We start from the raw sequence: 23,497 nt of genomic DNA, 5'->3' as shown, positions 1-23,497 counted from the left end.
GAATTCGTTAGTCAAGTTCCTTTATTTAACCCACATTTTTGTGCCATCTAGTTTGTACAAGATTTGGGATCACATGAAAAAAGAAACTTAAAATGAAAGTAACTCTCTATCTTGCCTTGGGAGTTCCAGGGTCTACAATACTAAATGTACAATATCGATCCTAAACATCTACCTGTTTCTATGGAACCTTCTGTCTCATGAGTCACAGGGAATTACAGAATGCAGGTGGTCAGGGCACTACTGTGCATGCAGGGTGCAGCTCTGTTCCCTGGAGAAGATTCCAGAGGAAACACACATGCACAATTTTATCAGTATCTGGCTGCATCCGAGTAGACTGTGACTCACAGCAACCCCATCTGAGTCAGAGTAGAACGTCTCCGTGGGGTTTTCAGTCGCTGACTTTTCATAAGCAGATCTCCAGGCCTTACTTTGGAGGCACCTCTGGGTGCACTCAAACCTCCAACCTTTTGGTTAGCAGCTGAGTGTGTTAATCCTTTGCATCACCAGGAACTGTCCACTGATTAGCAACCTTAATTCAATCTGCGGCCTTAATCCCCCGGCATGAAGTCTAATACACTCACAGGGTCCAGGGCTTGGGATGCGGACCTCTTTGGGGATCATTCTCCGTTCTCCTGCCGACCACACCCAGGAAGCAGGTGTCGTGATGAATCTAGCTAGGTGTGGGCAGGTGTCCCCCCAGTCAGTGAATTGATAAGGAATTGAGTGAAACGTTCCCGAGTGCTGATTGAAGAGGCGCCCTCGGATCTAGAGCCCTGACTCCAGAGTGAGTCCTCGCAGGTGGAAGGAGGTTAATAGGACGGTGGGTGACCGAACAAATGAGGAAAGAACTCTTGAAGCAGTTCCAGAACACAGGAGTCTTAAATTGCACCAGGAAGCCACAAGGATCTCCCCTGGCATTCCGGACTGCAGGGACAGTTAAGTAAATAAAAGCCAGTGAGTCAAGGAGGAATTCCATCCTCAGGGAGAAATTTATGCAGAGTTACAAACTGTTCTGCACAAAGGCAGGAAAGACTCATCTACACACAGGACCTGTGCAAATTCAGAGCAGTGCGTTCCTCCCAGTCTGGGCTGTTGACCTGAGTGTTTATTTTGACTGGAGGTTGCAGGGAAAAGGGGCGTGGCCACTGGGACAGGCTGCTCTGGGGCCAGGCTGGGGCAGGAGGGTGACATCTCAGAAGGACCCCTCCAGAGCTTGTCCCTGCCATGCGCCTCCTGTGCGCTGTGGTCCTGGCTGTCCTGGGGGCAGGTGCGTCCTGGGCAGGACCCTCCCCTCTCCTATGACTTCCAGATCCTTCCCCAGCCTTTCCCTTTGGCACCAGCTTTGGTCTCTTTCCCCACAGGGCACACGAATGCTGGCGTCACCCAGAACCCGAGGCACAAAATCACGAGGACAGGAGAGAACATGACCCTGCAATGTACCCAGAACATGGACCACAACGCCATGTACTGGTACCGACAAGACCTGGGACTGGGGCTGCGGCTGATCCACTACTCTGTCGGTGTTGGTGATGCTGGAAATGGTGACATCCCCGAGGTTTACAGTGTCTCCAGATCAAAAAAAGGGCACTTCCACCTCACACTGCGGTCGGCCACCTCCTCGCAGACAGCTGTGTACTTCTGCTCCGCCAGCAGTTACTCCACAGTGCTGCATGGTCACATCAGCCCCTCACAAAAAGGGCTCACGAGGCCCCCTTAGCCTGCTCAGACCCAGGGCTTCAGAGCTGGAGTGGAAGGTGCAGGGCCCTCCATTCCTGCTGAAGTCCAGCTCCAGGCCACTCTCAGCCAGTCAAGACCCGGGAATGGGACTCAGTCATGTGTCTCTGGGCTAGCAGCAATCACACAGAGCTGCAATGTGTCCTGCCCCCAAGCCCCTCGCCTAGCATGCATGCTCCCCCTGAAGGAAAGGGAGTTTGAAACTACAGTGTCCAGTTAATGGAAGTAGACATATTTTAGTGACCATGGAACACCTGGGGGTTCTTCCAGCAGTGAAATGAGGAGCTGAACCCCCTGTAACAACCTCGTGGGTTCTGAAGCATCGGGAGACGCTCTAGAGCATGTTACACACCACTGTTTCTGGACGAGGAGCCTGAGTCTCCTTCCAAAAAGAAGAGTAGAAGAACCTTTTCTGTGGCATGGAGACTTGAACGGAAGGGCTTTGCCATGGTGGGTAGAGTCCTTCATGGAGATGAGAGAACCCAGGGGACATTGGTCTCTGACAGGCAAAAGGAATAGGAGCTCCGGACTCAGACACTGGCCCAGGGATCACTTCGTCTCCTGCATCCCTGGATACCCCAGTGACTTCAAGCTCCTCCATGCCCAGCCGAGTCAGCCCCCAGTGCCCACCTTGCCTAAGGATGGGGATGCTGAGCAGTGTGGCCAGGAGGGTGGAGGGGCCATGGCAGACAGGAACACATGGACCATGGGATCTACCTCAGTCAGGCATTTGAGGTGCTGGAGGTGGGTCACAGTGAACATGCCTGGCAGATGAGGAGAGTGGTGAGGGAAAATGTGCAGTTAGAGCTGTGGTGTGAGTCTCCTGTCCAGACAGTCCTGGGGCTCTGGGCTAGCACCCATGAGGTGATGTTTTCAAAAAGGAGCTTGTACATATTCAAATCAGTTGTCAAAGTGTGTTATAATATAATCACGTTTCTGGAGGCCTTGGAGACTGATGAGACAGTGACATGACCTGACTTCTGTGGGGAAGGATGTCTCCCTCCTCTGCTCATGAGCACAAAGACCCTGAACCAACAAACTGTCCAGGCCTACCTGACCCACCATGGCCTCCCGGGTCATCCACTGTGTGACCTTCTGGCTCCTGGGGGCAGGTGAGTCCCTGGACACCAAGTATTTCCCATGAGTATGTGAGCACGTGTGTGCATGCATGGGGGGCACGTGTGAGTGTGTGTGTGAGTGGTACGTACAGTGTGTATATTTGGTGTGTGTCTGTGTGGTGATTCCCATCATTGTCCCCATTCTATTCCCAGTGTCTGTCTCCTCAGGTCACACAGATGCCAGAGTATCCAAGGCCCCTGGCACAGTGTCACAAAGAGAGGCGAAGCCATAGCCCTCAGGGACACAACTGCCTTTACTGGAACCAATAGAACCTGGTGTTTTTGATGTAGTTCCAAAATGAGGCAGCAGAGACGTCGGGGATGCCTGAGGCTCGGTTCTCAGTGGAGAAGCCTGATGGGACATCTTCCATGCTGAGGATCCAGCCTCTGGAGCCAGGGGACTCGGCCACATACCTCTGTGCTAGCAGCTTAGCCACAGCGTGGCATGGCCACCTCCTTCCTGTGCACAAACCCTGCACATCTATTCTCTCCTTGCCGCTCCTAGAAGCCTGAGCAGAGCCTTCCTCTGTCCTCCACTCCCCAGGGAAACAGTAGACTAGGACATTAGCTGACCTTTGTGTAGGAGAAGGCCAGACCACAGGAGAAATCCTGAAGTGCTGTGGCTATTGGCCAGGGGATGGAAATCATTAGAAGGTAACAGAAATGCCTGCTCACCCCTCAGCTGATCTGTGTTTCCTTGAGTTACCTTGATGTTCTTGTGTGTGGTGGTGGTAAGGGCATCTTGGTATATCTTCAGTAATGGAGAGAAAAAGAAACCCTACTCTCAAGTGCTGGGTTTTTCTTGTATTTTACACTAGATATTATTTCCTTCTATCCCCAGGTCTATCCCTCTCCCTTTTAGAACATGGTATTAAGGGAAGAAAATCCCAGTTAGACAATAATTCTCAGATATGCCATAGGATTTAAGCAGAATGAGTAGAATAGGGATGTTAAACATGGTAAGTTGAAGGAATAGAGTTAGGGAGTTTAGGCTGGGTTCTCTAGAGGAGCAAAACCAGTGAAGTGAATGTATAAATATATAGAGAGAAAGATTTATTTCAAGGAGATGGCTCACACAATTGTGGAGGCTGGCAACTCCCAAATCCACTGGTCAGGTGTCAGGCTGAAGGCTTCTCTAGGAACCGGAGGTCAATCACGAGATGCGTGCAGGATCGAGAGAGAGAGAATGTGCTTTTCCAGAACTTCCACATACATTGGATGCAGGCCACACCCCCAGGGAAACTGCCATTCCAGTTGATTGGCTGCTCACATCAGATCACAAAACAGAGGATGATTAAATAACATCTGCCAAACCATGAGAACCATGGCCTAGCCCAGTTGACAGATAACATTAAGCTTCACATAGGGCTAGGACTAGTGTTAGAACTGGGGTTAGATGATGCTGATTGTAAAACTTGCAGAATATTCTGGAATATGTCCCCTGCCATCTATGCGGAGGTCCCTGAGTGGTGCACAAGTTTATGCTCAACTACTAATTGAAACGTTGGGGGTTCTAATCCATCCAATACAATGACAGAGGAAAGCGTTGCAGATGTGCTTCCATAGAGATTACCCTCAAGAAAACCCTATGGAGCTCAGTTCTACTCAGTAACACATGAGGTCTTCAGAAGCTGAAATCAAAGGCAATGGTTTGATGTCTGGTTTTGAATATGCAGACACTTCCCAGCAATCCTTGGGCCAGTGCAGAAGGGTTAAACAATGATGATGCTTCCCTTTTTGGCCAGAAGAGGGCGCTGTGGTACTACTGAGATCTTGGGGTCCTGGGTGTGTCCAGATGAGCTGCCCAGGAGGTGAAGGGTGAAGAGAAACTTCATTGATCCAATATTAGGCAGATGTTTGAGGCTCCTGGAAACCCTGGTGGCTTAGTGCTTAAGAGCTCTGGCTACAAACCAAAAGGTTGGCAGTTCGAATCTACCAGGTGCTCTTTGGAAACCCTATGGAGCTGTTCTACTCTGTCCTATAGGGTCGCTAAGAGTCGGAATTGAATGGAGCGCAACTGGCTTGTTTTTTTTTTTTTTTTTAAAGCTCTCAGTCACTGCCAGCTACCTACAGCTCTGTGGGGAGGTGTTAAAAAAAAAAAGGAGGTGTTAGGTCCCTCTAATTGCTAATGAGAACCACAGTGGGAGAACTGTGGACCCACAGCCTTGATGCCAGGAGGAGGTGCAAAGATAGGAAGATGAGAAACCCTAGGATGGGGTCTACCCTGAAATCAGAGCTCTGCCCCTCAGCTTGTCCTTCCTGCAATCAGAGGGGCCTAAGCATCATACCCTGGAGGAAGGCTGATCCAACTGTCTACTGGAGAAGGGGCTTTAATGACGAGGAGGAGGAGGAAAGAGAGAAGGAGCAGAAGAAACAGAGGATGAAGAACCACCACTGTCCCTGTCAGACAAAAATGCTCTGGAGGGAAAACAAATGTCAATTGTAAACCATAACACCTACAAGGGAACAAACTACCCAGGGGAAATGTTAATACATGGAGCACACAGCAGCACTCGACCTGGAGATAATAAAAAAAAAAAAAAAAAAAAAACCCAAACCCGCTGCCCTTGAGTTGATTCCGACTCATAGCCACCAGCTAGTAGAATTATCAGCCAGAGACTGTAAGCTAAGTTTCTACCAAGCACCTGTGGGCATAGGACAGGTTTTGAAGGGCTCTGAAAGTATCTCAAAGGTCGATTAAGGAAGGAACTGAAATAACCATTGCTTAGGCTTGAGCTAAAACCCATGAGCTCTTCCAATTTTTTCTTATAAAAGATAACAAAGTAATATTGGTCATTAAGTTTCTTCTCCTCCAGCACACATCCGTTCCTGGCACTTTACAGGTGGACATCCACACCCCAGAGCCAGTTTTCTTAACATGGATGAATGAACTCCAGGACTAGGAGGTCCAGAGGTGGGCTTCCCAGGGTACAAATGCACATGCAGGAACAGTGTGGGTGTCCGTACACACCTCCCCAGGTCACAGTTGTTTTTAGGTGCCCTCGAGTCAGCTCTGACTCATAGCAACCCCATATACCACAGGAGGAAGCACTGCCTGGTCCTGCACCATGCTCACAATTGTTATGCTTGAGCCCATTGTTGCAACCACTGTGTCAATCCATCTCATTGAGGGTCTTCTTCTTTTCCACTGACCCTGTACTTTACCAAGCACAATATCCTTCTCAGGGACCGGCCCTTCCTGGCAACATGTCCAGAGCATGTAAGATGCAGTCTCACCATTCTTGTTTCTATGGAACATTCTGGTTGTACTTCTGGGACAGATTTGTTCATCCTTTTGGCAGTCCATGGTATATTCAATATTCTTCTCCAGCATCACAATTCAAAGGTGTCAGTTCTTCTTCAGTCTTTCTTATTCACTGTCCAACTTTCTCATGCGCGTGATGTAATTGAAAATACCATGGCTTGGGTCAGGCCCACCTTAGTCTTCAAGGTGACATCTTTGCTCTTCAACACTTTAAAGAGGTCCTTTGCAGCAGATTTGCCCAATGCAATGCGTCTTTTGATTTCTTGACTCCTGCTTCCATGGCTGTTGATTGTGGATCCAAGTAAAAAGTAGTCCTGAACAAATTCAATCTTTTCTCTGTTTATCATGATGTTGCATATTGGTCTAGTTGTGATGATTTTTGTTTTCTTTATGTTGAGGTGTAATCCATACTGAAGGCTGTGATCTTTGATCTTCATCAGTAAGTGCTTCAAACCCTCTTCACTGTCAGCAAGTAAGGTTGTGTCATCTGCATAATGCAGGTTATTAATGAGTCTTCCTCCAATCCTGATGCACCATTCTTCATATAGTCCAGTTTCTCAGATTATTTCCTCAGCATACACATTGAATAGGTATGGTAAAAGAGTAGAACCCTGACAAGCACTTTTCCTGAATTTAAACCACACAGTATCCCCTTGTTCTGTCCGAACGACTGCCTCTTGATCTATGTACAGTTTCCTGATTAACACAATTAAGTGTTCCGGAATTCCCATTCTTCACAATGTTAGCCGTAATTTGTTATGACCCACACAGTCAAATGCCTTTAGTCAATAAAACACAGGTAAACATCCTTCTGGTATCCACCTGCGATCAGCAATGATATCCCTGGTTCCATGTCCTCTTCTGAATCTGGCTTGTATTTCTGACATTTCCCTGTAGATACACTGCTGCATCCGCTTGGAATGATCTTCAGCAAAATTTTGCTTGCGTGTGATATTAATGACGTTTTTCAATAATTTCCACATTCAATTGGATCACTTTTCTTGAGAATAGGGATAAATATGGATCTCTTCTGGTCAGTTGGCCAGGTAGCTGTCTTCCAAATTTCTTGACATAGACAAGTAAGCAATTCCAGGGCTACATCCATTAGTTGAAACATGTCAATTGGTATTCCATCAATTACCAGAGCCTTGTTTTTTGCCCATGCCTTCAGGGCAGCTTGGACTTCTTCCTTCAGTACCATCAGTTCCTGATCATATGCTACCTCCTGAAATGGTTGAATATTGACAAATTCTTTTTGGTATAGTGACTCTGTATATCCCTTCCATCTTCTTTTGATGCTTTCTGTGTCATTTAATATTTTCCCCATAGAATCCTTCACTATTGCAACTTGAGCCTTGAATTTTTTCTTCAGTTCTTTCAGGTTGAGAAATGCTGAGCATGTTCTTCCCTTCTAGTTTTCTATCTCCAGCTCTTTGTACATTCATAATATTTTACTTTCTCATCTTGAGCCACCCTTTGAAATCTGTTCAGTTCTTTCACTACTTCAATTCTTCCTTTTTCTTTAGCTGCCCAGCTTTCAAGAACAAGTTTCAGAGTCTCTGCTGACATCCATTCTGGCCTTTTCCTTCTTTCCTGTCTTTTTAATGACCTCTTGCTTTCTTCATGTATGATATCTTTGATGTCACTACACAACTCCTCTGGTCTTTGGTCATTAGTGTTCAGTGCTTCAAATCTATTCTTGAGATGGCCCCTAAATTCAGGTGCGCTATACTCAAAGTCATACTTTGGCTCTTTTCGACTTGTTCTAATTTTATTCACTTTCAACTTGAACTTGCATAAGAGAAATTGATAGTTTGTTGCATGTTGGCCCCTGGCCTTGTTCTCACTGATGATATTGAGCTTTTTTCCATCGTCTTTTTCCACTGATGTAGTCGATTTGATTCCTGTGTATTCCATCTGGCAAAGTCCGTGTGTATAATTATGAAGATGAAAAAAGGTACGTACAATGAAGAAGTCGTTGGTCTTGCAAAATGCTATCAGGCAATCTTCGGCATCATTTCTATCACCAAGGCTGTATTTTCCAACTACGGATCCATCTTCTTTGTTGCCAACTTTCTCATTCCAATCATCGATAATTATCAATGCATCCTGATTGCATGTAAGATGGATTACAGACTGCAGAAACTGGTAAAAATCTTCAATTTCTTCAGTTTTGTACTTAGTGGTTGGTGCCTATATTTGAATAATAGTCAAAATAACTAGGCTTCCTTGTAAAAATATGGATATTATCTGAACACTGACAGTGTTGTACTTAAGGATAGACCTTGAAATATTCTTTTTGACAACGAATGCAACAGCATTTCTCTTCAAGTTGTCATTCCCTGTGCAGTAGACCCACGGATTGTCTGATTCAAAATGGCCAAGAGCAGTCCATTTCAGCTCACTGTTGCCTAGGATGTTGATGTTTATGCCTTCCATTTCATTTTTGACCATTTCCAATTTTCCTAGATTCATACTTTGTACATCCCAGGTTCTGACTATTAATGGATGTTTGCAGCTCTTTCTTCTCTTTTTGAATTGTGCCAGATCAGCAAATGAAGGTTCTGAAAGCTTGACTCCATCCATGTTATTAAGGTCGACTCTACTTTGAGGAGGTAGCTCTTCCCCAGTCATCTTTTTAGTGCCTTCCGACCTGGGGGCGCTCATCTCCCAGCACTGTATCAGACAGTGTTCCACTGCTATTCATAAGGTTTTCACAGATTGCTTCTTTTAAGAAGTAGACTGCTTCTTGCTAGTCTGGATGCTCAGCTGAAACCTGTCCACCACGGGTGACCCTCCTGGTATCTGAATAGCAGTAGCATAACTTGGGTTTATTGTTTATGCTACAAGTGGTTTTAAAGCAAAGAGTTGGCCTCCTACTCCAGCTTCTGAGTCCTCTCTGACAGACTGCATCATGCTGTTATCACCAAGATCCTAGTACACCTGGTAGCAAAAGCAGAAATGACACCATTAGCATGTGCCCTGGGCCTGAGACATAGGTAGGTGGCTGCATCCCAAGGGCTGCAGGAGACACAAACTCTGCTTCTCTGCTATAAAGTGAGATCCGTACTCTAAAAATGCCTCTGATAGTTTCCACTCCATTGGGTTGGGGGTTTACCCTTCTCTTCTGTGCAGTAACAGAGATAGGCGCTATGGGTACCCCTTTTCTAGGCACAGGAATACCTCTTTCTCCAAAACTGACTCTGCTGGGAGCCCTGTTGCAGGTCCTGACTGGGATCTCACTTGTCCTCCACATGAGGTTGTGAGTTAAAATGTTATTCTCACTCTCCATCTGGAAACTCTTTTCTTCCCCAACTCCAATGGTGGATTGATTCTGATTCAGCTCTTGCATCCTTGACTCTGCTTTTTTTTTAACATCTTTTGAGGACTCCTTGGGAGTGGGGTTTAGTCCTGCTGTTGTGAGTGGTCATTCATCCAACTCTGACTCAGGACAACCTTAGGAGGAACATAACAAAACATTGCCTGATCCTGTGCTGCCTTCAATGTAGCTTTCTATGAGGGATGCCGAGGAGCCCTGGTGGCACAGTGGTTAAGTGCTCAGCTGCTAACCAAAAGCTTGACTGTTCGAACCCACTAGCTACTCCATGGGAGAAAGATGTAGCAAACTCCCTCCTCAAAGATTCCAGCCTTTGAAATGATATGGGGCAATTCTACCCTGTCCTATACAGTAGCAATGAATCAGAATTGGGTCGACAGCAACAGGTTTGGTATTTATGCCTATTCCGTTTATCTTCTCACTTTCAATGTCGTGCATGAATTCCTATTTTTTTCCCTCTGTCTTTAGGTATTACCTATGTGAGGGTGATTTTCAGTTGCGTACTTCTGTTCAGATCTCTGAGCTGCAGAATATCATGTGAACTTTCCACCCGAACATCCTCACCCTGCATTCCACGGACCCACTGAGTCAGCACAGGCACCGCACAGAGAGCCTCTCAGCAGAGCGCAGTAATATGCTCATTCATTTGATCAATGTGTTTGCTCACTGACTAGAAAATGAACGTGGTACTAAACATGCCCCGAGGCCCTTACAAGGATCTTTAGTGGAGCAGTGGTTATAGTGCTTGGCTGCTAACTCAAAGGTCTGTGGTTTGATCATATAAGCCATTCCTTCTATAAAGATTACAGCCTTGGAAATCATATGGGGCTGTTCTACTCTGTCCTGTACAATTGGTTTGAGTCAGAATAGGCTCAATGGCAATTTTTTTTTTTTTTTTTGGTTATGTCAGCAGAAAGGCAAAGTCTTGGCTGTGTCCAGAAATCCACATGGGAGTGCGGCGGGGGCGCTCTGGGACCACTGATTCCCAAAGTTGGAGCTGGGGCTGACAGAGGGCTGCCTGTCAAGGGAGGGTTAAGGAGAATCTTCTGTGGTCCTTTCATCAGCTAGAGGCTGGATGGCAGAGACATAGAGAGGCTAAGGTGCAGGTGTTCTGTCCCAGTGGGAAGCCGTGAACATCAGCCTTAGGGAAACTCTGAACTCCCAGAAGGGAAAAGAGCAGGGCTGTGGCGGGGCACCTGGATGCCGTGTTGGGGACTGGCAGAGGAAGAAGAGCAGAGAGGCCCTGGGGACAGACAGGTGGCCTGGAGCCTCAGGCCTGGACCCACCCTGCAGTCTGCCTGGTAGGAGCGGCCAGGGGGAGGGGCTGCGATCCTGGGACAACTGGGCGAGGGCTGGCAGGGAGGATGGGTGCCCTAGCCAGTTGGGACAGTGGTGTCAGGGAGGTGACGTCACATCTGCATCTCCAATCACGAGAGGGGCACTAGCTCCAGGAAGGGGGCCAAAACCCTGGAAGAGAGACACCACCTGTCCTACCCGACCTGCCATGGGCTCCAGGTTCCTCTGCTGGGTGGCCCTCTGCCTGCTGGGGGCAGGTGAGTACAGGGCACAGGTGGGAAGGTGCCCATCTGCCTTTATCATCCCTGAAGTTCAAGAACACAAGGAGGCTGCTGCCGAGCCCCCTGTACTCTGTCTTCGGCTTCTGTCCCCCTACCCCACACAGGCCCAGTGGGTTCCGGAGTCACCCAGACCCCAAGACACCTGATCAAAGCGCCAGGACAGCAGGTGACGCTGAGCTGTTCCCCCCATTCTGAACACCTCTCTGTGTACTGGTACAAACAGGCCTGGGGCCAGGGCCCCCAGTTCCTCCTTCAATATTATGACGGGAAAGAGAGACAGAAAGGCAATATTCCCCGTCGATTTTCAGGTCAACAGTTCCCTGACTACCACTCAGAGCTAAACCTGAGTGAGCTGGAGGCAGGAGACTCAGCCATGTTCCTCTGTGCCAGCAGCTTGCACAGCCCTGCAGAGCCCCCTCCAACCTGTTCACAAAGCCCTCTGCCCAGCTCAGGAAGTGAGAGAGCAAGGGCAGCCCTCAGGCTGAGCTCAGGGATGCTAAGCTGGGGGCTCCCCAGGTGGTCTTTGCTCTGCTCATACCTGTAACCTGTGTCACTGCTGACAGAAGTGTGCTGAGGAAGGACTGTGTGATGGTTTGTTCAGCTGCAGAACCACAACTGACAGAGGTGAAGCCACTCTCCTGCTGACAGAGATCACAAACAGCAGAACAACGAGGCACACTGGGCTCCGTTCCTCCGGCACCTGTGGGTCCCCCGACCCCACTCTGCAGAACTGTTCCTGCCTTCATTTCTCCTTTCCAGGCCCAGCTGTGCAGGAGCAGGAAGGTCGTAGGTCATGCACCACATGGAATTGTCATGCCTCTCCCCTGACAACTTCTGGGCAGAAATCCCCCGTGATTCCTACAGGTGACAAGAGAGAAAGACACACCTTTCTGCCCTGGAGCCATCATTCAGTCCCAGGCTTGTGCCATTTTCATGAAGGCTGTCCCTGGGTGGTACAAACAATGACAGAGCTCAGCTGCTGACAGAAAGGTTGGAGGTTCCAGCCCATTCAGAGTTTCCTCAAAAGAAAGGTCTGGCTATCTCCTTCAGAAAAATCATCAACTGAAAACCCAAAGGAGCACAGTTATACTCTGACACGTATGGAGTCGGCACGAGTTGGAGTTGACTCAATGGTACATGGTTTTGTTGGGTTTCTGTGAGTGGTGAGGTTCCAGCAGTGCCTTGCTGGATGCACACGGGGTGGGGGTGGCAGATTTGCTAAAGAGTCTTCCTGTTCATGGTGGAGACTATCAGGAGAGAGAGGACGTAAAGGGTTGGCATTCGTTAGTTATTTTACTTTATTTAACCCACATTTTTTTTCCTTTACTTTGTACAAGATTTGGGATCACATGAAATAGGAAAAGGAACTTCAAATGACATAAGCCTGTTTCTTGTTTGGGGTCCCAGGGTCTGCAACTCTAAATGTACAGTATTGACCTTAAACATCTGCCTGTTTCTGTGGAACCTTCAGTCTCATGAGTAACAGACCAATTACAGGATATAGGTGGTCAGGGCACTACTGTGCATGCAGGGTCCAGCTCTGCTCCCTGGACAAGATTCCAAAGTAAAAAACTCATGGAAAATTCCACCAGTTACCACCCCAGCTGCAGTCAAGTAGTTTCTGACTCAAAGCAACTGCGTTTGTCAGTGTAGAACTGATACATGGGGTTTTCAAAGGCTGACTTTCCAGAAGCAGATTGCCAGGCCTTGCTTGTGGGGCAACCCTGGGTGCACTCAAACCTCCAAACTTTTGCTTAGCAGCTGAGGGTGTTAACCGTTTGCACCAACAGGAACTCTGTCCACTGATTAGCAACCTTAATTCCCTCTACAGCCTTAATCCCCCGCCATGAAATCTAATAAACTCACAGGCTCCAGGGATCGGGACGTGCACATGTTTGGGAGCATTCTCTTGCCGACCACAACCAGGAAGCAGGTGTCCTGATGTATCTAGCTAGGTGTGGGCAAGTGTCCCACCTGTCGGGGAATGGGTAAGGAACTGAGTGAAACCTTCCTGAGTGCTGGTTGAAGAGGTGCCCTGGGATCTGGAGCCCTGACTCCAGAGAGTGTCTTTGCAGGTGGAAAGGGTTAACAGGAGGGTGGGCAACCAAGCAAATGAGAAAAGGACTCTTGAAGGAATATCTGGGACACATGAGTCATAAATGGCACCAGGAAGCCCCAAAGATCTCCCCTGACCTCTGGACTGCAGGGATAGTTAGGTAAATAAACGCCAGTGAGTCAAGGAGGAATTCCACAAACTGTTTGCAGGAAGCCAGAGAAGACTCATCTGGTCATAAGACTTGCGCATATCAGAGGACTGCATTTCCCCACTCTGAGCTGCTGGATGCATGTTTGTTTTTGACTTGAGGTTTGGGGGAGGAAGGGCGTGGTCACTGGGGCAGGCTGCTCTGGGGCCAGGCTGGGACAGGAGGGTGACATCTCAAAGGACCCCTCCAGAGTCCATTCCTGCCATGCGCCTCCTGTGCACTGTGGTCCTGGCTGTCCTCGGGGCAGGTGGGTCCTGGGCAGGATCCTCCCCTATCCTGGAATTTCCCAATCCTGCCCCAGGCTTTTCCTGTGGCCTCAGCACCAGCTTTGGTCTCTATCCCTACAGGGCACATGGATGCTGCCATCACCCAGACCCCGAGGCACCAGATCACAAGGACAGGAGGGAAGGTGACTCTTCAATGTGCCCAGGACATGAACCACTACTCCATGTACTGGTACCGACACGACCCGGGACTGGGCCTGCGGCTCATCCACTACTCTACCGATGTTGATGATACCAACAAAGGTGACATCCCAGATGGGTACAATGTCTCCAGATCAAACAAGGAGCACTTCCCCCTCACGGTGAAGTCGGCGATCCCCTCACAGACAGCTGTGTACTTCTGTGCCAGCAGTGCCTCCACAGTACTGCACGGCCACCCCAGCCCCTCACAAAAAGGGCTCAGGAGGCCCTCACAGCCTACTCAGCTTGGGGACCTCAGAGTTGGGGTGGTAGGTTCAGGGACATCTGCACCTGCTGAGGTCCACCTCCAGGCCCCTCTCAGCCGGCCAGGACGTAGTGATGGGAAATGCGCAGAGATGCAGTGTATCCTGCCCCTGAGCCTCTCACCTGGCTCCCAAATGCTAGGCCTTCTCCAACACTGCTCCTAAGCTTCTCCTGAAGGAAAGGGAGTTTGTAACTATACTATTCAGTTAATGAAACTGGACACATGTTAGTCATCATGGAACACCTGGGTGTTCTCCTAGCAGTGAAGTCAGGAGTTGAACCCCCTATAATAACCTCACGAGTTCTGGAAGCACAGGGAGACGTTCTAGAGCATATTACAGACTGGTGTTTCTGGATTATGAGGCTGAGTCTCCTTCCATAAAGAGGATGAGAGGAGCCCTTTCTGTGGCACGGAGACTTGAGTGGCAGGGCTTTGCTGTGGGCCATGGAGACAGAGTCCTTCATAGAGATGAGAGAACACAGGTGATGTAGGTCTTTGACCAGAAGAAGGAATAGGAGCTCCAGACTCAGGCACTGGCCCAGGCATCACTTCCTCTCCTGTGTTCCTGGATATGCCAGTGACTTCAAACTCGTCCTGGCCCAGCTGAGTCAGCCCCCAGTGCACCCTTTAACTAAGGATGGAGATTCTGAGCAGTGTGGCCAGGAGGGTGGAGGTGCTGTGGCAGACACGGACACCCGGCCCAATGGATTGTCCTTGGTCGGGCCTTTGAGGTGCTAGAGGTGCTTCACAATGAACGTGCCTGGCAGAGGGGCGCGTGGTAAGAGAGAAGATGTGCTTATAGACATGGTGTGGGGTCTCCCTGTCCAGACAGCCCAGGAGCCCTGATTCAGCATCCATGGGGCCATGTTTTTAAAAAGGAGCTTATACACATTCAAATCGGTCATCCATCCATATGTGTTATAATATGATCCCATGATCCTGAGGCTGCGGGGACTGATGAGACAGTGACTTCATCTGCCTTTTGGGGAAAAGGACACTCCCTCCTCTGCTCATGTGCACAAAGACCCTGACCCAGGAAATCTCATGGTCTTGTCTGACCCACCATGTCCTCCAGGCTCCCCTGTTGGGTGGCCCTCTGCCTCCTGGGGGCAGGTGAGCCCCTGCATGCCAGGTAGTTCTAGAGTGTGGATGGAGTATGTGTGAGTGTGTGTATGTGACCATATATGGTGTGTGTGTATCTGTCTGTCTGTTTGATGATTCCCATCACTGTCCCCATCCTTTTCCCAGCGTCTGTCTCCTCAGGTCACATTTTGCTGCAGTTTCGCAGGCCCCCAGGCACAGGGTCATAAAGAGAGACCAGGCCATAGCCCTAAGAAGCGATCCAGTTGTGGGACACAGCTGCCTCTACCGGAGCGAACAGGCCCTGGGGCAGAGCCTGGTGTTTTGAAACAATGTCTGAAACAGTGATGCAGTAGACAAGTGGGGATGCCTGAGGCTCAGTTCTCCCTGGAGAGGATTGATGGGTCCTCCTCCACACTGAGGATACAGCCTGTGGAGCCGGGGGACTCGAACGTGTACCTCTGTGCAAGCAGCTTAGCCACAGCACGGCATGGCCACCTCCTTCCTGTGCACAAACCACATATTCCTCCTCTCTCCTTTCTATTCCTAGAAGACTGAGCAGAGCCTTCCTCTGTCTTCCACTACCCAGGAAAAGCAGTAGACCAGGACATCGGCTGACCTTTGTGTAGGAGGAGGCCAGACCACAGGTGAACTCCTGAAGTGCTGTGGCTGTAGGTGGGTGGATGGAAATCATTAGATGGTAACAGAATTGTCTGCTCAGTCCTCTGCTGAGCTGGGTTTACTCAAGTTACCTTGATGTCTCATGTGTGGCCAGCATAGGGCATTTTTGTGTGTCTTCAGTAATGGACGTAGAAAGAAATCCTACTCTCGAGTTCTGTGTTTTTCTTCCTGTTTTAGAGTAGATATTATTTCCTTCTATCCCCAGGTCTATCCCTCGCCGTTTCAGAACATGGTTTCAGGGAAGAAAATCCCAGTTAGATAACTGTCAGATATGCCATAGGATTTAAGTAGAATAGGGATGTTAAACATGGTAACTTGAAGGAATGGAGTTAGGATGTTTTAGGCTGGGTTTTCTAGAGGAGCAAAACCAGTGAAGTGTGTGTATAAATTTATATAGAAAGGTTTAGTTTGAGGAAAGGGCTCACAGAATTGTGGAGGCTGGCAAGTTCCAAATCCACCAGTCAGGTGTGAAGCAGGAGGCTTCCCCTGACTCACTTGGTTGTAGGAGATGGTGAATCCAAAATCTGCAGGGTAGGTGGCAGGTTGTAGGCTTCTGCAGGAAGTGGAGGTCAATCATGAGATAAGTGCAGGATCGAGAGAGAGTAGGAGCTTTGCCAGAACATCCATATATATTGGATGCAGGCCACACCCCCAGGGAAACTGCCCTTCCAACTGATTGGCTGCTCCCATCAGATCATAAAATGGAGGATAATTACATAACTTCTGCCAAACCACTGAGAACCAGGGTCTAGCCAAGCTGACACATAACATCAACCACCATCTCGGGTTAGGACTAGTGCTGGGATTGGGGTTAGAGGATGTTGATTGTAAAGCTTGCAGAATGTTCTGGAATATGCACCCTGCCAACTATGCAGAGGTCCCTGGGTGGCACACAAGTTTATGCTCAACTACTAACTGAAAGGTTGGTGGTTCAAATCCATCCAATAGAACCACAGAAGAAAGGGCTGGAAATCTGCAGTAACACATGAGTTCTTCACAAGTTGGAATCAAAGGCAATGGTTTGGGGTTTGGTTTTGAAAATGCAGATACGTCCCAGCATCTCTTGGGCCAGAGCAGAAGGGATAAACTATGATGCTGCTTCCCTTTTTGGACAAAAGATGGTGCTGTGGTACCACTGAAATCTCGGGGTCCTGGGTGGGTCCAGATGTGCTGCCCAAGAGGGGAAGGGTTAAGAAAAACTTCACTGATCCAATATTACGCAGGTGTTTGAGGCTCTCAGTTACTGCCAGGCTACCTACAGCACTGTGAGAAGTGGGAGGTCCCTCAAATTGCTAACAAGAACCACAGGGGGAGAACTGTGGGCCCACAGCCTTAATGCCAGAGGGAGGTACAAAGAGAGGAAGATGAGAAACCATAGGTTGGGTCTACCCTGAACTCGGTGCACTGGGCCTCACACTGTCACTGCTGCAGTCACTGGGGCCTGGGCCTGATACCCTGGGTGAAGGTTAATCCAACTCTCCATTGGAGGAGGGGCTCTAAGGAAGAAGAGGAGGAGGAAGGAGAGAAAGAGGAGAAGAAATAGAGGAGGAAGAACCACCACTGTCCCCTATCAGACAAAAATTCTCTGGAGGGAAAACAAATGTCAGTTGCAAACTACAACACCTACAAGGATGCAAACCGCCCAGGAGAAATGTTAATAGATGGAGCAGACAGCAGCCTTGACCTGGAAATAATCAGCTAGGAGAATTACCACCCAGAGACTGTCACCTAAGTCTCTACCAAGCACCTAAAATGGTTCAATGTTGACAAATTATTTTTGATGTAGTGACTGTATATTCCTTCCATCTGTTTTTGATGCTTCCTGTGTCATTTCATATTTTTCCCATAGAATCCTTCACTATTGCAACTTGAGGCTTGAGTTTTTCTTCAGTTCTTTCAGCTTGAGAAATGCCAAGTGTGTTCTTCCCTTTGGTTTACAATTTCTAGCTCTTCACACGTGTCATTATAATACCTTAGTTTGTCTTCTGAAGCCACCGTTTGAAATCTTGTGTTCTGTTCTTTTTACTTCGGCAATTCTTCCTTTTACTCTAGCTGCTCAACATTCAAGAGCAAGTTTCGGAGTCTCTGCTGACATCTGTTTTGGTCTTTTCCTTCTTTCCTGTCTTTTTAATCACCTCTCGCTTTCTTCATGTATGATGTCTTTATTTCATTCCACAACTCCTCTGGTGTTTGGTCATTAGTGTTCAAATCTATTCTTGAGATGGTCTCTAAATGCGGGTGGGATATACTCAAGGTCGTACTTTGGCTCTTGTCGACTTGTTCTAATTTTCTTCAGTTTGAATTTGTATAAGAGCAGTTGATAGCCTATTCCACAGTCGGCTCCTAGCCTTGTTCAGACTGATGATATTGGGCTTTTCCATCATCTCTTTCCACAGATGTATTCAATTTGATTCCTGTGTATTCCATCTGACGAAGTCCATGTGCATAGTTGCCATTTATGTAGAAGAAAACAGGTATTTGCCATGAAGAAGTCATTGGTCTTCCAAAATTCTATCATGCAATCTCTGGTATCATTTCTATCACCAAGCCCATATTTTCCAACTCCAATCCTTCTTCTTTGTTTCCAGCTTTCACATTCCAATCACTGGTGAGTATCAATGCATCGTGGTTGCATGTTTGAACAATTTCAGAGTGCAGAAGCTGGTAAAAATCTTCAATTTCTTCGTCTTTGGCCTTAGTGGTTGGTTCGTAAATTTCAATAATTGTATTAACTGGTCTTCCTTGTAGGCACATGGATATTTTCCTATCATTGACAGTGTTGTCCTACAGGATAGATCTCAAAATGTTCTTTTTGACAATAAATGCAACAGTGCCCCTCTTCAAATTGTCATTCCGGACATAGTGGACTTTATGATTGTCTGATTCACATTGGCTAATATCAGTCCATTTCAGCTCACTAATGCCCAGGATGTTGATGTTTATGCCTACCATTTCATTTTTTACTGACCATTTCCAATTTTCCTAGGTTCATACTTTGTACATTCCAGGTTCTGATTATTAATGGATGCTTGCAGCTGTTTCTTCTCATTTTGAGTAGTGCCATATTAGCAAATGAAAGTCCCGAAAGTTTGACTCCATCCACGTTATTGAGGTCAACTCGACTTTGAGGAGGCAGCTCTTCCCCACTAGTCTTTTGAGTGCCATCTAACTTGAGAGGCTCATCTTCTGGCACTATATCAGACAGTGCGAAGGCTTTCACTGGTGGATTCTTGTCAGAATAGACCACTTCTTCCTAGTTTGTCTTAGCCTGGAAGCTCAGCTAAAACCTGTCCAGCATGTTTGACCCTGCTGATATCTGAGTAGCAGTGGCGTAGCTTAGGTTTATTTTGTATGCTACAAGGGATTTTAAAGCAAAGAGTTGGCTTCTGACTCCAGCTTCTGAGTTTTCCCTCATAGTCTGCATTACACTGTTATCACCAAGATCCTAGGACAGCAAAAGCTGCTAGCAAAAGCAGAAGCGATGCCATTAGCATGTGCCCTGGGCCTGAGACACAGGTAGGTGGCTGCATCCCAAGACCTACAGGAGGCACAAACGCTGCTTCTCTGCTATAAAGTAAGGTCCACACGCTAAAAATGCCTCTGATAGTTTCTACTCCATTAGCTTGGGGGTTCACCCTTCTCTTCTGTGCAGTAACAGAGGTAGAGTGCTGTGTTCAGCTCTTTTCTAGGCACACGCATCCATTTTTCTCCCAATCCGACTCCTAGGTGCCTTGTTGCAGGTCCTGCCCGCGTTCTCACTTGTCATTCACAGGAGGTTGTGAATTACCATGTTAATCTCACTCCCCTCCTGGAAACTCCTTTCTTCCCCAACTCCAGTGATGAGTTGATTCTGGTTAGGCTCTTGCATCTCTGTCTTGGTTCTTTTTAGTGTCCTTTGAGGACCGCTTCAGTCCTGTTGTTGTGAGTGGTCGTTGAGTCGGCTCTGACTTAGGACTAACCTTACTTCCAACAGAACGAAACTTTGCCTGGTCTTGTGCTGTCCTTCAATGTGGGTTTTTATTAGGAATGTTGAGGAGCCCTGGTGGTACAGTGATTAAGCGCTCGGCTGCTAACCAGAAGCTTAACTACTGGAACCTACCAGCTGCTTCACAGGAGAAAGATGTAACAATTTACTTCCTCAAAGATTACAGCCTTGGAAGTCCTATGGGGGAATTCTGCCCTGTCCTGTGGGGTAGCTCTGAGTCGGCATTGAATCAATAGTAACAGGTTTTTTTTTTTTTAATTAGAGATGCCTACTCAATTCATTTGTCTTTTCACTTTCAATGTCGTGCATGAATTATTGTTTTTTTTTTTCTCAGTCTTCAGCTATTACCTCTGTAAGGGTGATTTTCAGTTGCGTACTTCTTTTCAGATCTCTGATCTGCAGAACACCGTGTCAGCTTTCCAGCTGAACATCCTCACCCTGCATTCCATGGACCCACAGACTCAGCACGTGCACTGCGCCTGCGCCATTCTGCTCAAGGAGCCTCTCAGGAGAGTGCGGTGTTACATGTTCAAATCATGCATCTAAGTGTGTTATAATATGGTCACATGATCCCGAGGCCATGGGGTCTGATGAGACAGTGATATCACCTGCTTTGTGGGGAAAGGGACACCCCCTTCTCTGCTCATGCGCACAAAGTCCCTGGCCCAGCAACGTCTCCAGTCCTGCCTGACCCACCATGGAGTCCAGGCTCCTCTGCTGGGCAGCCATCTGCCTCCTGGTGGCAGGTGAGTCCCTGGACACCAAGTAGTTCCAGTGTGTGTGTGTGTGTGCACGTGGGGGCATGTGTGAGTGTGCATGTGTGTGTGGTGTATATGGTGTGTGCTTTCATGTGGTGTGAGTGTGTGGTATATGGGTGTGGTGCGTGTGAGGGTTGAGTGTGATGTCTGTGGGGTGTGTGTTTGTGTAGTGTATGTGGTGAGTGTTATGCCTGTGTCTGTGGTGTGTGTGTTGTGTGTATGCATGTGTGTGTGATGTGTGTGTGTGCATGTCTGGTTCGTGTGCGGTTGTACGTGGTGAGTGTATGTGTGGTGTGTGTGATGTGTGTTTGTCTGTCTGTGTGCTGATTCTCATCATTGTTCCCATTCTGTCCCAAGAGTATGTCTCCTCAGGTCAAACAGGTGCTGGAGTCTCCCAGGCCCCCAAGCACAGGGTCACAAGGAAGGCCCAGGCTGTAGCCCTCAGGTGTGATCCAATTTCTGGTCATGCTGGCCTTTTCTGGTACTGGCAGACCCGGGGGCAGGGCCTGGTGTTCCTGACATATTTCCAGAATGAAAATGAAGTAGACAAATCGGGGATGCCTAAGGATTGGTTCTCTGCGGAGAGGCCTGAGGGGTGGTCTTCCACACTGAGGATCCAGCCTGTGGAGCCAGGGGACTCGGCTGTGTACCTCTGTGCCAGTAGCTTAGCCACAGCGTGGCATGGCCGCCTCCTTCCTGTACACAAACCGCATACTCTTCCTCTCTCCTTGCCTCTCCTAGAAGCCTGAGCAGAGCCTTCCTCTGTCCTCCACTTCCCAGAGAAAGAAGTAGACTAGGACATCAGCAGACCTTTGTGTAGGAGGAAGCCAGACCACAAGAGAACTTCTGAAGCTCTTTGGCTGTAGGTGGGTGGATGGAAATCATTAGAAGGTGACAGAAATGTCTGCCCAAACCTCTGCTTATTTGTGTTTACTGGGGTTACTTTGATGATCTCCTGTGTGTGGCAGAGGACAGGAATTTTTTGTATATCTTTGGTAACGGAGACAAAAGGATTTCCTTCTACTTCAAGTGCTGGGTTTTTCTTCCTATTTTAGACTAGATAGTTATTTCTTTCTATCCCTCATTCTATTTTTCTCCCTTTCAGAATGTGGTTGTAAGGGAGAAAATCCCAGTTAGTTGTTAACAGTCAGATATGCCACAGGAGTTAAGTAGAATGAGCTTGGGATAGTAAACATAGTAACTCGAAGGAATAGAGTTTGGGTGTTTTAGACTCGTTCTCTGGATGAGCGAAACCAATGAGGAGTATATATAAAGACACATGGAAAGATTTACTTCAAGAAAATGGCTCACACAATTGTGGAGGCTGGAAAGTCCCAAATCCACAGGTCAGGTGTCAGGCTGGAGGCTTCTCTTGACTCACGTTTTTGCAGGAGCTGGTGAATCCAAAATCTGCAGGTCATGCAGCAGGCTGAAAGTCTCCAGGAACTGGAGATCAACCATGAGATGAGTGCAGGATCAAGAGAGAGAGTATGAGCTTTGCCAGAACAACCACATACATTGGATACAGGCTACACCTCCAAGGAAAGTGTCCTCGCTCAAATCAGATTACAAAATGGAGGATGATTATATAACTTCTGCTAAACCATGAGAACCATGGCCTAGCCAAGCTGACACATAACGTTAACCACCACATAGGGTTAGGAGTAGTGCTGGGATTAGGGTTCAAGAAAGTTGATTGCAAAACTTCCAGAATATCCTGGAATATGCACTCTGCCGCTTACGCAGAAGCCCCCGGGTGGCAGACAAGTTTGTGTTCCACTACTAACCGGAATGTCAGCAGTTCAAATCCACCCACCGCAATCAGGGAAGAAAGGGCTAGATATCTGGTCTCATAGAAATTTCAGTCAAGAAAACTCTGTGAAGCTCAATTTTAGTCTGTAACACGTGAGGTTGTCGTAAGTCAGAATCTATTGTCAATGGTTTGGTGTTTGGTTTTGAATATGCAAAAACTTCCTGGAATCCCTTGGGCCAGGGCAGAAGGGATAAAGCTTGATGACTCTTCCCTTTTGTGGCTACAAGATGGCACTGTGGTACCACTGAGGTGTAGGGGGCTCTGGGAGGTTCTGGGGAAGCTGTCCAGCACCGGAAGGGATAAGAAAAACTTTAAGACATCTAATATTAGGCAGGTGTTTGAAGCTCTCAGTTACTGCGAGGCTAGCTATAGCTCTGAGAGAGGTGGGAGGTCCCTCTGATTGCTAATGAGACCTACCGTAGGAGATCTGTGGGCCCCCAGCCTTAATGCTAGGGACAAGTGCAAAGAGAGGAAGTTAAATGCCTTGGGGTGGGGTCTACCCTGAACTCAGTGCACTAAGCCTCACTCATCCTGTCCTTCCTGCAGTCAGATGGACCTGGCCCTGAGAACCTGGGGGAAGGCTGACACAAATGTCCACTGGACAAGGGGCTTCAAGTAAGAGGAGGGTTAGGAAGGAGAGGAGGAGGAGAAGGAACAGATGAGGAGGAGAAGGAGGGGGAACATGGAGGAAGAAATAGAGGAGGAAGGGAAGAAAGGGGGAGGAGGAAGAAGAGACGGAGGAAGAAAAGGAGGAACAGGGAAAAAGAGGAGGAGGAAGAGCAACTAAAGAAAGGAAGTGTAGGAGAAGGAATAGAAGGAAGAGGAGTAGAAGGATCTCCAAGAAGGAGCAAGAGGAGAGCATTTGGCTGGGTGGTCCCCCTTGCCCTGTCCTGGCACGAGCCCCAAGCTCCTCTGGGTAACCCTTTGTCTGCTGAGAGCAGGTGACCACAGGCCTGGTGGAAACCACTCTCCTGGGAATGCAAAACCCTGGCTCCCAGCCCTCCCCATCTTCACAAGGTCAAGCAACCTTCCCAACCTTGTCTTCACTATGTCCACCTTTCCAACAGTCCCAAGGATGAGGGAATCCCCCAGATGCCAACATAACACATTACACAGGCAGGGAAGAAGGTTACCTGGTGAATTCTCAGGACGTGGT

General features: G+C 48.1%; 1 protein-coding gene and 1 gene segment (V, D, J or C); both read left to right on the top strand.

The window, feature by feature from the left end:
- Positions 1–1,224: 1,224 nt before the first annotated feature.
- Positions 1,225–1,717, top strand: LOC100656727 (T cell receptor beta variable 6-4-like). The segment is given in 2 exon segments: positions 1,225–1,267; positions 1,362–1,717. Coding segments are annotated over 2 exon segments (399 nt in total).
- A 9,241-nt stretch (positions 1,718–10,958) lies between these two features.
- Positions 10,959–22,314, top strand: LOC100656442 (uncharacterized). Its single transcript, XM_064290355.1, has 8 exons — positions 10,959–11,007; positions 11,136–11,427; positions 13,412–13,542; positions 13,643–14,122; positions 19,675–19,706; positions 20,158–20,283; positions 20,428–20,516; positions 22,275–22,314. The coding sequence occupies exons 1-8, from the start codon at positions 10,959–10,961 to the stop codon at positions 22,312–22,314; spliced, it is 1,239 nt and encodes a 412-aa protein (XP_064146425.1).
- Positions 22,315–23,497: the final 1,183 nt, after the last annotated feature.

Source organism: Loxodonta africana, chromosome 8, assembly GCF_030014295.1.
Source record: "Loxodonta africana isolate mLoxAfr1 chromosome 8, mLoxAfr1.hap2, whole genome shotgun sequence".
NCBI lineage: Eukaryota > Metazoa > Chordata > Mammalia > Proboscidea > Elephantidae > Loxodonta > Loxodonta africana.
This window is presented reverse-complemented; position numbering and strand designations above follow the sequence as displayed.

Bases quoted from the DNA above. Each gene is read 5' to 3' on its own strand.
- LOC100656442 (XM_064290355.1), top strand. From the start codon at position 10,959: ATGGGCTCCAGGTTCCTCTGCTGGGTGGCCCTCTGCCTGCTGGGGGCA. The intron at 13,543-13,642 runs GTGGGTCCTGGG...CTATCCCTACAG, and splicing joins CCTGGCTGTCCTCGGGGCAG to GGCACATGGATGCTGCCATC. The intron at 20,517-22,274 runs GTGAGTCCCTGG...CCGCTTACGCAG, and splicing joins CATCTGCCTCCTGGTGGCAG to AAGCCCCCGGGTGGCAGACA.